The sequence below is a fragment of the Parus major genome, chromosome 15, assembly GCF_001522545.3.
Source record: "Parus major isolate Abel chromosome 15, Parus_major1.1, whole genome shotgun sequence".
In the NCBI taxonomy this organism is placed as follows: domain Eukaryota; kingdom Metazoa; phylum Chordata; class Aves; order Passeriformes; family Paridae; genus Parus; species Parus major.
The window spans coordinates 11,929,648-11,941,045 of NC_031784.1; the positions used below are offsets into that span (position 1 = coordinate 11,929,648).

The 11,398-nt window shown below is 57.6% G+C and overlaps 1 protein-coding gene across 3 annotated transcripts in view; it reads right to left on the bottom strand.

Moving 5' to 3' along the window:
• NOS1 (nitric oxide synthase 1) overlaps window positions 1-11,398 on the bottom strand; it is a 66,723-nt gene that overhangs the window by 5,791 nt on the left and 49,534 nt on the right. For all 3 annotated transcript variants that reach the window (XM_015643722.3, XM_015643724.2, XM_015643727.3), the window contains 14 exons: window positions 10,598-10,683; window positions 8,306-8,450; window positions 7,883-7,987; window positions 7,487-7,545; window positions 4,855-4,971; window positions 4,501-4,675; window positions 4,049-4,187; window positions 3,312-3,390; window positions 2,704-2,897; window positions 2,053-2,222; window positions 1,640-1,850; window positions 870-957; window positions 511-632; window positions 231-379 (listed from right to left, as the gene is read on the bottom strand). In XM_015643722.3, coding sequence (XP_015499208.1) covers window positions 231-379; window positions 511-632; window positions 870-957; window positions 1,640-1,850; window positions 2,053-2,222; window positions 2,704-2,897; window positions 3,312-3,390; window positions 4,049-4,187; window positions 4,501-4,675; window positions 4,855-4,971; window positions 7,487-7,545; window positions 7,883-7,987; window positions 8,306-8,450; window positions 10,598-10,683 — 1,839 coding nt within the window. The remainder of the gene's footprint in view (window positions 1-230; window positions 380-510; window positions 633-869; window positions 958-1,639; window positions 1,851-2,052; window positions 2,223-2,703; window positions 2,898-3,311; window positions 3,391-4,048; window positions 4,188-4,500; window positions 4,676-4,854; window positions 4,972-7,486; window positions 7,546-7,882; window positions 7,988-8,305; window positions 8,451-10,597; window positions 10,684-11,398) is intronic.

Here is an 11,398-nt window from a genome sequence, read left to right on the forward strand (position 1 = left end):
TCCTTTTCCTTTTCCTTTTCCTTTTCCTTTTCCTTTTCCTTTTCCTTTTCCTTTTCCTTTTCCTTTTCCTTTTCCTTTTCCTCTTCCTCTTCCCCTTCCCCTTCCCCTTCCCCTTCCCCTTCCCCTTCCCCCTGGGGACACACCCTGGGGCTGGTGGCCACTGGGAAGGGACAATCCTTCTCCTGAGTGCCCACTGGCAAGGACCCAGCGCGTTCCCGGGGCGTGCCCACCTTTGGTTTGTCCGGTTCCCGGGAATAGGCCGTGTACAGCTCTCTGAACACCCCCTGGGTTTTGGCAAACAGCGTCTCCTCCTTGTAGATGTGGTCGATCCTGGACTGCCGGCAGCCAAACACCAGCACCATGGGACACGGCTTCAGCCCTGGGGACAGCGTGGGGACAGCCCTCAGCCACCTCCAGACCAGCAGCAGGGACACCCCCGGCAGGGTGGGACCCCCATCCCACGCCAGGCTTCCCAAAAGCTGGAGCTGAGGAGGAGGAGGACGGCCCCACCTTTGTGCTGGATGTCAAAGAGCCGCTGCTGCCAGAAGCTCCGGAAAGGGGCGATGCCGGTGCCGGGCCCGATGAGGATGCAGGGCACCTGGGGGTCCTGGGGCAGGTGGAACCCGGGGGCACTGCACATATCAAAGATCCAGCTCAAAACAAGCACGGTGTTCCCTCCCTCCCCTCTGCCCACTGAGACACCTCCCAGAGAGGGAGGGGTAGAAGATGAGGTAAAATCCCGGCGTGTGAGGTTTTTGTGCAGGATTTCTCTCAGAGGGGAACGGTTTGCTCACAACACTCGAGGGCAGAGAGCTCAGCCTGTGAGCTCACCCCTCCTCCTCAGCCCTGGCCTTGTGTGGGTCACTCACCCTCGCACAAAGCACGGCACCACCTCGTCCGTCTGGATCCGACTGAGCCATGAGGAGCAGACTCCGTGGTGGATCGGTCCCTCTCCATCTGGGAATTGGGGGAGGTCTGGATGTGACACATCACCCAGCGACTCTGTTTTCTTTCCTAAAACCCTCCCTGCTACATCCTGAATGAGCACCTCCCTTTCATATTTCATATGACATATTTCATATTTCAATATGACGATGAAATATGACAATATTTCACATTTCATATGACATTTCATATCTCAGCACCCATTCTCCATGAACACGGCAGAGTTTGGAATCCCTCTGTGGAGCTACCCAGACCTGGCATGGCTGGACCTCCACAACCCTTAGGGAGCACCCAGTTCTCGTTTGGAGCTCTTTGGCAGGAGCAGCACCGTGATGCTCCCAGACACAAACCCTCCATGGCAGCTCCACTGTGCTCCCTGTGTCCTGCAGAGCACCAGGGCTGTGTTTATCTGCACCACCACCATGCTGGGACACACCAGTGCTGGCTCTGCTGCAGAAGTTTGGCTGCTGGGAACGTGGGTTTTGGGGTGGGCACACAGAATCCTGCACGGAGCTTGGAGCTGCCCCAGACGCGTCATCTCTGCGTCACTCCACGGCACGGGGACAGCAGTGCCGTGGTTTGGGGGAATCTACTCCTGCAGGAGGCAGGAAGGCTTTCAAGGAACACCTCCCTGGCCCAGATTTGGTGGGGCTGCCCCTGTGCTGCTGCTTCTCCCCAGAGCCCGGCGCGGTACCTCGGGTGCGGTAGGACACCACAGCCACGGTGAGGTGGACCTCCCCCGGGTACATCTCCGGGGACGAGCTGATGGAGTAGTAGCGAGGCTGCAGGAGGGGCAGCTGGGTGAGCAGCAGTGTGGAGGGCATCTGCACCGAAGGGAACTCCTCCAGCACCTCCACGATCGTGGGGTTCTTGGACCACTTCCACTCCTCGTACTCCTGCAAGCCCTGGGAAAGGGGGAGGAAGGAGAGAGCTGCAGGATCCGCCTCTTCCAGGGGCCTCAAGTGATATCCCAGGAGGTGTGTGGCAAAGCTGGAGTGGGTGGCAGTGAAGGCACCCTCAGCCTAAGCACAGTGTGGGATGAAAATGCCCTGGCTGGGCTGTGACTGTCACCAGGGCCTTGCAGAACCCGGGGCTTGGGCTCTTTACCTTGCTAAGGACCTGCAGACGTTTCTTCTCCTTGTCACTGGTGGCCAGCAGAGCGAACTGCTGCAGCAGCAGCGGGCTGGGAGGGGTGGTGATGTCCAGGTAGTACTTGAAGGCCTGGAAGATGGTGCAGGGTGGGACACGGTTCTCGTCTGTCCAGTTACTGATGACACCTGCCAGGAGGGAATCCAGCACAAGCCCGGGATCAGCTGAGCAGCAGAGCCAAGGTGGGCAAATCCTGGTTTTCACCCCCCTCTGAGACACTGGATTCTGGTTTTCCATCTCCAGTTACACCGTGCATGGCAGTGGGGAATCAGACTTATCCCTGAAATACAGCGTGGGGATGGCCCCTCAAGATCCCTTAGCTCTTATTCCCAGTCCTAGACACTGCCCTTTCTAAGGGAATATAAACACCTTTAGTTTTTCCATGGAATAAGGAAATGTCTTCCCACCCTTCAAACCCTTGCTCCACATCCCAGGTGCAGACCAGCCATGGCTCTGGGCAGAGCAGGGATGAAGGAGGTGCTCCCAATCCGGGCAAACACAGCAGGGAGATGAAAATAATTTTCCTGGAGCCACCCACATCCCTGAGGAGCTACAAGAACTTCAGGAGCTGGGAAAGCAGGAGAGAGGCCACCTGCACTCCCTGGTTACCTAGAGCCGTGCTCCTCTCCTCCAGCAGCTCCACCTTCACCAGCTGGTTGGTTGGAGGGGCATCCTCGAGCCTGTCTATGAGGGCATTGACCAAGTCCTCGTGGTTCCCTGGGAACACCCCCAGGTGGTCCCCGGGCAGGTACTGGAGCTCCTGGTGCCCGTTGGTGTGCAGGCGCAGGAAAATCGTCAGGCGGCTGCAGGAGGAGGAGGAGGAGGAGGAAAAGCAGGAAAAAGTGTTTTGGGGAATCCTTCAGGGAGTCGCTGAGCCCCGGCCTCAGGAGCTGCTGGTGGCACCTCCAAGGTCACAGCAGGGAGAAGGGACACTGCAGCACACCCTGACTCACAATCTGAGGCTTTTTAAAAAGGGGAAAACCAATTTAACCTCTTGCTCAGCAATTTTATGCTCCCTTTGCTGCCACCCCGGCCAGCTCCCCATCCCGTGGGCTGAGGGAGGCACCGGCAGCAGTTTCACCGTGGGGAGGTCAGGAGCACCCTGAGTTGTGCTTTGCACAAAGCTGGATCCCATGGGCATTCCAAGGGCTGTTTCTGGCACTGCTTTGGGTGCCCCAGGAGCTGCTCTCAGCTCCCGGCACCGCGGCGTCTCCTACCTGGACTTGGGGCTCTGCAGGTTCTGGCGCGTCAGGAGCCGCGCTGCGTAGACGCGTTTCTTGTGGATGCTGTACAGTCCTGAGGAGGAAAAGAGTCGGGGAAGGGATTCAGCAGAGCATGGCCAAGGCTTCTGGGGGATCACTGTGGGTTCAGCCCTTCAGAGCAGAGCTGACCACAGGGGTTTGACCTCCCTCCTGCGAGCCCGAGGGATCAGAAACCCCAGGGGTGAACCAAGCACGGGTTTTAACGACAGAGGAAGGCTCCAAAAGCACCTCCATGAGACCGAGGGCTGTGCCCTCGCTCTGCCCACGGCCTCCTCTCGCTGCCGGTGCCACCTGGCTGGCAGGAGAGCGCCTGGGGTTGGGCAGAGCGGGGCCGGTGCGGCAGATCCTGCGTGGCAGGAGCCGTGCTGAGGGGCCAGGTGTCCGTGGGCCGGGCCTGCCTTTGCTCCGCAGCGCTTGGTGGAGCGGCACTGGACAAAACAAGCTTGGAAAGATCCCAAATTTCCAGCTCCTCGCTTCAAAAAACGGGGTCAGGAGGAGGGAGAGCAGATCGTGTCCGAACATCTCTGTTACAGACACAGACAGGGACCGGCCAGAGGGGCCTGGGGCTGCTCCTTGGGCATGGGGTGGGGCGGAAAGGCAGGGCTGAAACTCTGGGAATTCAACAGAGACAAAAATGGGGGTTTGGCCCCTTTGGGCCGGTGTTGTCTCCATCCAGGTGAGCCCGTCTGTACCTTGTGTGAGCTCCGGGGCCTCGGCCACGTAGGTCAGGCGGAACTTGCTCCTCTTCCAGCTGCGGTCGTTGCTGATGAGGGAGTTGTTGGCTTTCTCGATGTTGACGTCGTCCCCCACGCAGAACACGTCACACGCTGCCTGCAGCACGCAGCAGGCCCTCAGGCACCCCCCGAGCCCAGCCCACCCCCAAAGCCCAGCCCAGGTGGAGAAGGAGCCCCCAGAGGTGCAGGGCTGGCTCGGTGGCCGTGGGCACATCGTGTGGTGCTCTCCTTCCCAGACCTCTGGGAATTCAACACATGGTGACTTTTTGGGGGTCAGCACAGAGCAGAACATCAGCTCCACCCTCTCTGGTGTGGGCCGGGGCGGTGCTGGAGCGGGGAAGGGGAGGCTGGGCTCAGATCCACCTCTGACCTCTGTCCTTCTCCCCGCTGCTGCTCCAGCCCCAGGTTACCTTGAAGACCTTCTTGGCCCAGGTCCTGAAGGATTCCTCCTGGCCACAGAGCTCATCCCCTTCTCCCATGCGGAGGATCCTCTCTCCCCCCAGCTCCTCCAGGAGCGTGTCCACGGCGCGGGCGAAGGCGCAGAAATGGGGGTAAGCACGGGAGCCCAGCCCAAAGACGGAGAACCTGGGGAAACACGGCCCAGCTGTGACTGCTCTGGCACTGGCACGTCCCCTCCTGTCCCACCACGTCCCACAGCAGCCTGGAGGGGTCTGCACATCCCCAAATGCCTCAGGGAGCGGTGGGAGTGACGGGATCTGTGCAGCACCAGCTCCTGCTCTGTCCCCCTGCCCTGTCCCCTTTACCTGACGTTTGCCAGGGGCCCCGTGCTCTCGAAGTTGTCCCTGGAGTCGGGGCCATCACTGGAGGATTTCCGCGCGTCCGAGTAGGAGGAGACGCTGTTGAACCTGACCTTGTAGCTCCTGTGAACAGCACCCAGGGTTACCCCGGGCTCTCCCCGCTGGCTCCCCCTCCCTCCGTGCCCAGAGGGGACCCGGCGGTGGGGACACCGAGGCAGAGCTCAGGGCTCACAGTTCCATCAGCGGGCACTGTGGGAAGAGCAGAGGGAAGCGCTCCCAGAGACCCCTGAGCATCCCCCAGCCGGAGCAGGAATGCTCCACCAGGTCCTTGTCACCTCCCACATCGTCCCCAGTGACGCAGAGCTGCCAGGACCTCTGGCTTCACCTGTCCTTCCCTGGCAGCACACAAGGTCGGCTGTGTGTCTGAAGAGATATTCTGAGGGTTGTTTCATTCATAGGAAGTGGGAAATAAAAAAAAAAAGAGTGAGAGAAGAAGGGATGAGGAGGGGGAAGGGGAGCAGAGGGGGAAAAAAAAAATAAAAAATCTGACAACAGCAGAAGTATTTCTGAATTGAACCATCTCCCAAAATTGCTCCACACAAGGGTTTCTATATTTACAGGCAGAGCAGTGAGCAGTGGTGTGTGCATGAGTCACGGCACGCGGAGCGCTCAGCCCCCAGGTCACAGAGCCCCCTGTGCCCCCGCTGCTCCTCAGCCTCTGCCCAGGCCCCCTCTGCTCCTCCTCCTGCCCCAGCCCACTCTGCTGGCCTTGGGTTATCCCAGCCCCACATGCTCAGAGCTCATCTTCCAGTGGGGGGGATTTTCTGCAATCCCAGACTCTGCTCAGGGCAGCACAACCCTCTGGGTTAGACGGACACAGAGCCCAAATTCCCCGGGTGAAGCTGGGCCCAAGGCTGGGACAGCAGCTGGAGTGAGATGGTGGAGGGTGGCTGCTGAGGGATGGGCTGCATTTGAACAGCAGCCTTGGAGCGGGAATGGTTTAGGAATGCTGCAGAAAAACCCTGGAAAACCTTTGCTGTAAAGCATGAGGAGCCAAACATCAACCCCAGCACAGCCCCGGGGCTGTGGGCAGAGAGCTGTGGCCACAGAGCCCTGACAGGACCCTGTGACACTGAGGGGACACCAGAGAGACCACCCTGCCCTGAGGGGTCTCAGCATTCTCTGGGGCACTCCATGGGGTGCAGGGACAGGAACTGCTCTCTCCAGCTCCCTTTTAGCAGGCTGACACTGTCCCTCGTCCCCTGACAGTCTCCTCCAGGTCTCCTTTTCTCATTGCCAAAGGTTTTTTCTGTGCTTGATCTTAGCAAGGTCTTGGATACTGGTTGGGACAATCCCAAAACCAGTTTGCCCAGAGCAGCTGGGGCTGCCCCTGGATCCCTGGCAGTGCCCAAGGCCAGGCTGGATGGGGCTTGGAGCAGCCTGGGACAGTGAGAGGTGACCCTGCCCGGCTCTAAGGAACCCCCACCAGCCCTTGGAGGTGTTTGGGACAGCAAGCACCGAGCTCAGGGGCTTTTAGATCTGCCTGACTGACCACGGGCAGCACCTCTGGGGCCAAGGAGAAGATCCTTGGGGTGAGAACCACGTGTGGAATGTTCCTTCTCCACCCCAGCCCCTCCAGGGCAGCCTGCACGCCCGCTTCTCTCGCTGTCCCCATTTAGGCACGAGGCCATTGGGATCCAAATGGGATTTCAGCTGGGCAGGGATGTCCTGCAGGGAGCCCTCAGCTGCACAGCCAGGAGAGAACCTCGGGGCTGTCTCTGGACAGACTGGGCCCTGCCACGTTTGTCACCTCCCACAGCCCCAGTGACACCGCTCCAAGCGCTGGAACTGCCCTGCATCCCCGGCCAGGGCTGATCCATCCTTAATTAAGGAGCAGCCCTGTGCCAGTCGTTAGCTCAGGAGACATTCCAGAGCAGAGCAGTGCCCCAGTTCAGGGAAATGTTTTATTCCTCAGAGCTAAAATAAGAAGAGACCCCAAATGATTATTCTCACTGCCCTCCTTTCCCAGCCCCTGGGATGTGCACAGAGATGCTCAAAGCTCATTTTTCCCTGAAGGGGGATTTTCTACAATCCCAGATTCTGTCTCCAAGGTACCGGTTACAAACATCACAGGATTATCACAGCTCCTATTTTCCCTAGAAATCTTTTCACACCATGCATGGAGCTAAATCTGGTTCTCAATCCCTCCCCCACCTACATCTGCAAGGCTGGGAACTCCCTTCTACCTCCAGCTTTTACTATTTTCGTGCCTCCTGGACAGGCCCTGGCTCTCAGAATCAATGATTTTGGGGAAATTCCTACTTTTATCTGTTTGATTGGGGTTTTTTTTTTAATAGATTCCTGCCTCTTCAAGATGAAGAGAGAAGCTTTAAGGTGTCATCCCAGGGAATGACAAGCTGGGGTCCACAGGCACCCCTGACTCCGTGCTTTTGTCCTTCCTTCCTCCACCCTCTCCATTCCCTGGGTCTCCAGGCAGCTCCCATTCCTGGATATTTGTAAATGTGAGATCTGCCCAAGGATTTCCCACTCCCCTGTGAGAGGATGAAGGCAGGGAGCCTGTCCTGCATGCTGGGGTTTGGATTGGGAGGGGAAGGGGCGGGGGTTGGGGTGCTCTTACTTCCTCTCCTCCAGGTTGGAGTTGGGATTCTTCATCTCCATTAACGCACAGCCAAATTTCTACAGGAAAAGAATAAAAAAAGGCCATCACTTTTGCCAGGTTTTGCAGGAAAGCAAGGCCTGAGCACAGCCTGGCTGTGGCTCCTGGCTCCCAAGCCAGGGCACCGTCACCTCCTGTGTGACACCGGGGGTGGTCACCCAGGATGGATCTAACAATGGATCAGGGGCTGCTCATGGCAGGAACCAGGAGATCTCCCTGCTCCAGAGCAGGCTGGAGGCAGCTCCAGCACCTGGACCTGTTTTGGGTCACTCCAGCTCAGTCTGAGCCAACAGAGGACGTTCCTGGCCCTGTCCCACTGCTGTCCCCTGCTGCAGCCACCCCTCCCTGCTGTCCTACCTCTCCGTTCTCGGGGGGGTCCCCGTTGCCGAAGGTGCTGGTGACCACCAGGACCATGGTTTCGTGCTCCAGGTGCACGACGTCGTACTCGTCCATGGACATCACCTGGGGGCACAGAGGGGTTGCAGAGGGGTGGGAGCCGCCTGGGCTGGCCCCGGTGCCCCTGGGCATGGGAACAGCACATCCCTGCTGAGATCTCTGCAGGGGGAGGATGGGAACGGGAGCCTGGAGGGACACGGGCAGCCCTGGAGCTGCCCCACAGGGGCTGCAGGAAATCAGCTGGAGAAATCCCTGTGCAGGCTCCAACCCAGACCCACAGGCTCACATCCCCAAGGCCCTTGGCAGCTGTTTTCCACGTATTCCCTTGGAGCAGCCGTGATTTGACAGCCATCAGGTGCCAGGAGCCGGGAGCTGCTACAATACCTTGGCATCAAAGGCGTGTTTGAAGATCTCACACAGAGTTTTTGCATAGACCTGGGACTTCCCCGTTTCCGTGGCGTACAGGATGGTGGCCTTGACCCTCTTGGCCATGGCTTGGCCCATCAGCTTGGCTGAGAACTTCACAGCCCTGGGGAGCAGGAATACATCCCAGTCAGAGCTTGGTCCTTCCCGGTGCCTCTAGCCCAGCCCTTTTGATTTCTTATTAAATGAACAGCCTTACAAAGCTGTAGCATCAGTTTTTCTGGTGGTTATATGGCAAACAGGGAAGCCTTGGAAGAGCTCGACTTGTCAGAGAGGAAAAGGAGATGGGGGAGCTTGAACAGAGCCCAAATACCTGAATGGGCTGAAGGAGGAAAATTCTAAACCAGGCATGGGGGTGGGATTTCTGCAGGGGCAGAGAAGCAGGAGAAGAGCCAGGGGCAGGTAATGCCAAGGGAAAAGCTGGAACCAAGCAGAGCTGGAGCAGCTCCTCCATCCCTTAAATCCAGCTGGGTGATGGGGGACAGGGGTTGTGGGTTTGTTGTGTTAGGGACATTCATAATCACTGCTTTTCCTACATGCCAAACACCTTCTGTTTTCCTGAGTGGACCACCAAGCACTTTAAATGGGGCCACCAGGAAGGCAGGAATCCATCAGGTCTGGATTTAGGCTGATGTTGCAACAGGGAAAGGCAATTTTGGGGAGGCTGAGGGAGCACAAAGCATCTCTGCATTCACTTTGACAGCCCTTGAGGTTTTTGAGTTCAGCAGGACCCTGCATCCCCTTCAGATGAGCTGTGGGGAGTGGAGGCTGCAGCTGGAGTGCTCACATTGGGCAGGAGGAGTCCAGCTTCCCCCTGCCCAGAAATATTCTGGTTTTGGGGAATCATTTAGTGAGGAAAAAAAGGAGGAAAGGAGAGGTAGAAACTCCTCCAGGCTGGTTTATCCTGCCTGTCCCTGGCAGCTCCTCTCCATGGCAAAGTCAGCCTCAGGGAAGTTTCTGTTTGCTGCTGTATCCCCTTTGTTTCCCCTTTGTGGCAGTGTCCCCTGTCCCCAGGGCAGGGAAGGGGCAGGTGGGGCAGGGACTGCAGGTCTCAGTGCTCAGATTTTTGAGTCTGAGCAGGCACCAAATCATGCTGAAGGCTCAGGCTGCCTCTTTTAGAGCTGATAAGCTCAGATCCAGACTGGATTAATGGTGAATTACAAAACCAATTCCTTTCCCTACATCAGAAACAATAGAGATTTTGTTTTAAATTACCTGCCACGCTCACACTGTCATAAAACCATCCCTCAATGGGGCCCTCAGCAATAAAAGCATTTTTTCCTCCAAACTCCACGAATCCTCCTGCTCTTCCCCCAGTGTCAGCTGCAGGAGCACATTCCTCAGCTGCTGATCCTGTTTATGGATGCACCAGGGAGAACAGCTCGCAGGAGGTGACAGCTGAAGAGTGGGAACAAATTGGTAGCAGGGATTCGGGGAAACTGAAGCGTGGGGAGATGCTGTGACGAGCCAGGGCCACCTGGCAGCCTGGCCACCGCCACCAGGGCACACCCAGCCCTTCTCCTGCCTTGGCCCAGGGCTCTGCTGCCACAGAACCAGCAGCTCCTCCCTGCCAATGGCCCACAGGGGAGGAATTCGGGCCAAAATCAGCCAAAAAATCCAAACTGCGTTTCATTCCTGCATCCCTGCTGCTGAGGAGCCTTGGCAGCCGAGAGGGACTGGGGTGGCCCCTTGCCAGGGGTCAACTGGCCATGAAGTGCAAATCTCAGCTCAGCCCTGATCCATCTGCTATCTGCAGGGAGATTCCTCATTCCCATCTCCCCCCTTCCTTCCAGAGCAGGTGTTGGAGGGCTGGGCACACACAGGTTCTCCTCACTCAGGGAAAAAGTCAGTGGGAAAAGGAGGAATATGGACAGGAGCTTCATCTCGTTAGTGCCAGCACAGCCCTGAACGGGGGTGGGTTTCCTTTCCCTGCCCCAAGGAAAGGAAAACCAAGAAAAACACCCTCAGAAAGTGGGAAAGTCATCCCTGAGCATCAAGACCTCCTAACTGGAGAATGAGCAGCTCTGGAGAACGAGCAATATCCAAGATCTGGTAATCACCTGGTCACGCCCCTTTAGGTGGTCTGAGGGGGTGATCAAAGGACTGCCTGTGTCCCCAGATGTCCCTCATGGCAAAAGCCTTCAGTGGCCCAAAGCCCAGGCCCAGAGCCCATCATCCATAGGGTGATGCACACACCCATAGGGGGTTTAAATCCAAACATTCCAGGCTTTTCCAGAGCCCGCTGGGACTTACTTTGCCAGCTTCTTAAAGCCAATGGCCCTCTTCTTGGTGGGGGTCCCATTGACCCCTTTCCAGACGTGGGTGTTCCAGGGGTCCGGCTAGGAGAGGGAAAAGCGGGATCAGATGGTGGGGAGTGCTCAGAGCTTGGAGAAATGCAGCATCCACAGCACTGAGAGTTAAATTCTCCTGGTCTGGAAGGGGAGGAATAGCTGCTCCTCCACAGCTCTGCCTCTCCTCTCTATGTCCCTGGTCCTTGGAGCCTCATGGGGCTTTTTTTTTGGGCAATAGAACATGCCCAGGAAAATTGCAATCTAATAAACCCTGCTGGCTTGTAACAGCATCTGGCCAATTGCTCTGTCACCTCTCGAGAGGAGCGTTAATAGGCCACAGCCAAAGAGAAGGCAACGCCAGAAGGGGAGAGGTGATGGAAACAGATCCTTTCCCCTCCTCTGGCCACAGGTTTTTTTTTCCCTAAGAGGCCCTTTGGGAAGGGGAGGCAGCTGAAGCCAGGAGCCAGCACACAGAAGCTCATTCCGTGCCCTTGCAGGCTGCAATCAGAGCCAGGAATCATCGGGGTGCCTGGTGGGTTGGTTACAGGAGTGAACAGACTGCTCCTGCTCTGCCATTATTCCTTAAGGGCTCTCCACTAAAGGTCACATTGTGTGGAAAGCACCGGAGCGGGGATGGCTGGATAACAAGGGAGTGTTTGCTTAGGGGTTTTTCCTCATGGCCTGGGGTGTTAAACATCCCAGCAGCAGCGTTTGATCCCCTGCTGGGCCTGCTGGGCTGGAGCCCCTGCCCTGCTGCTGGATC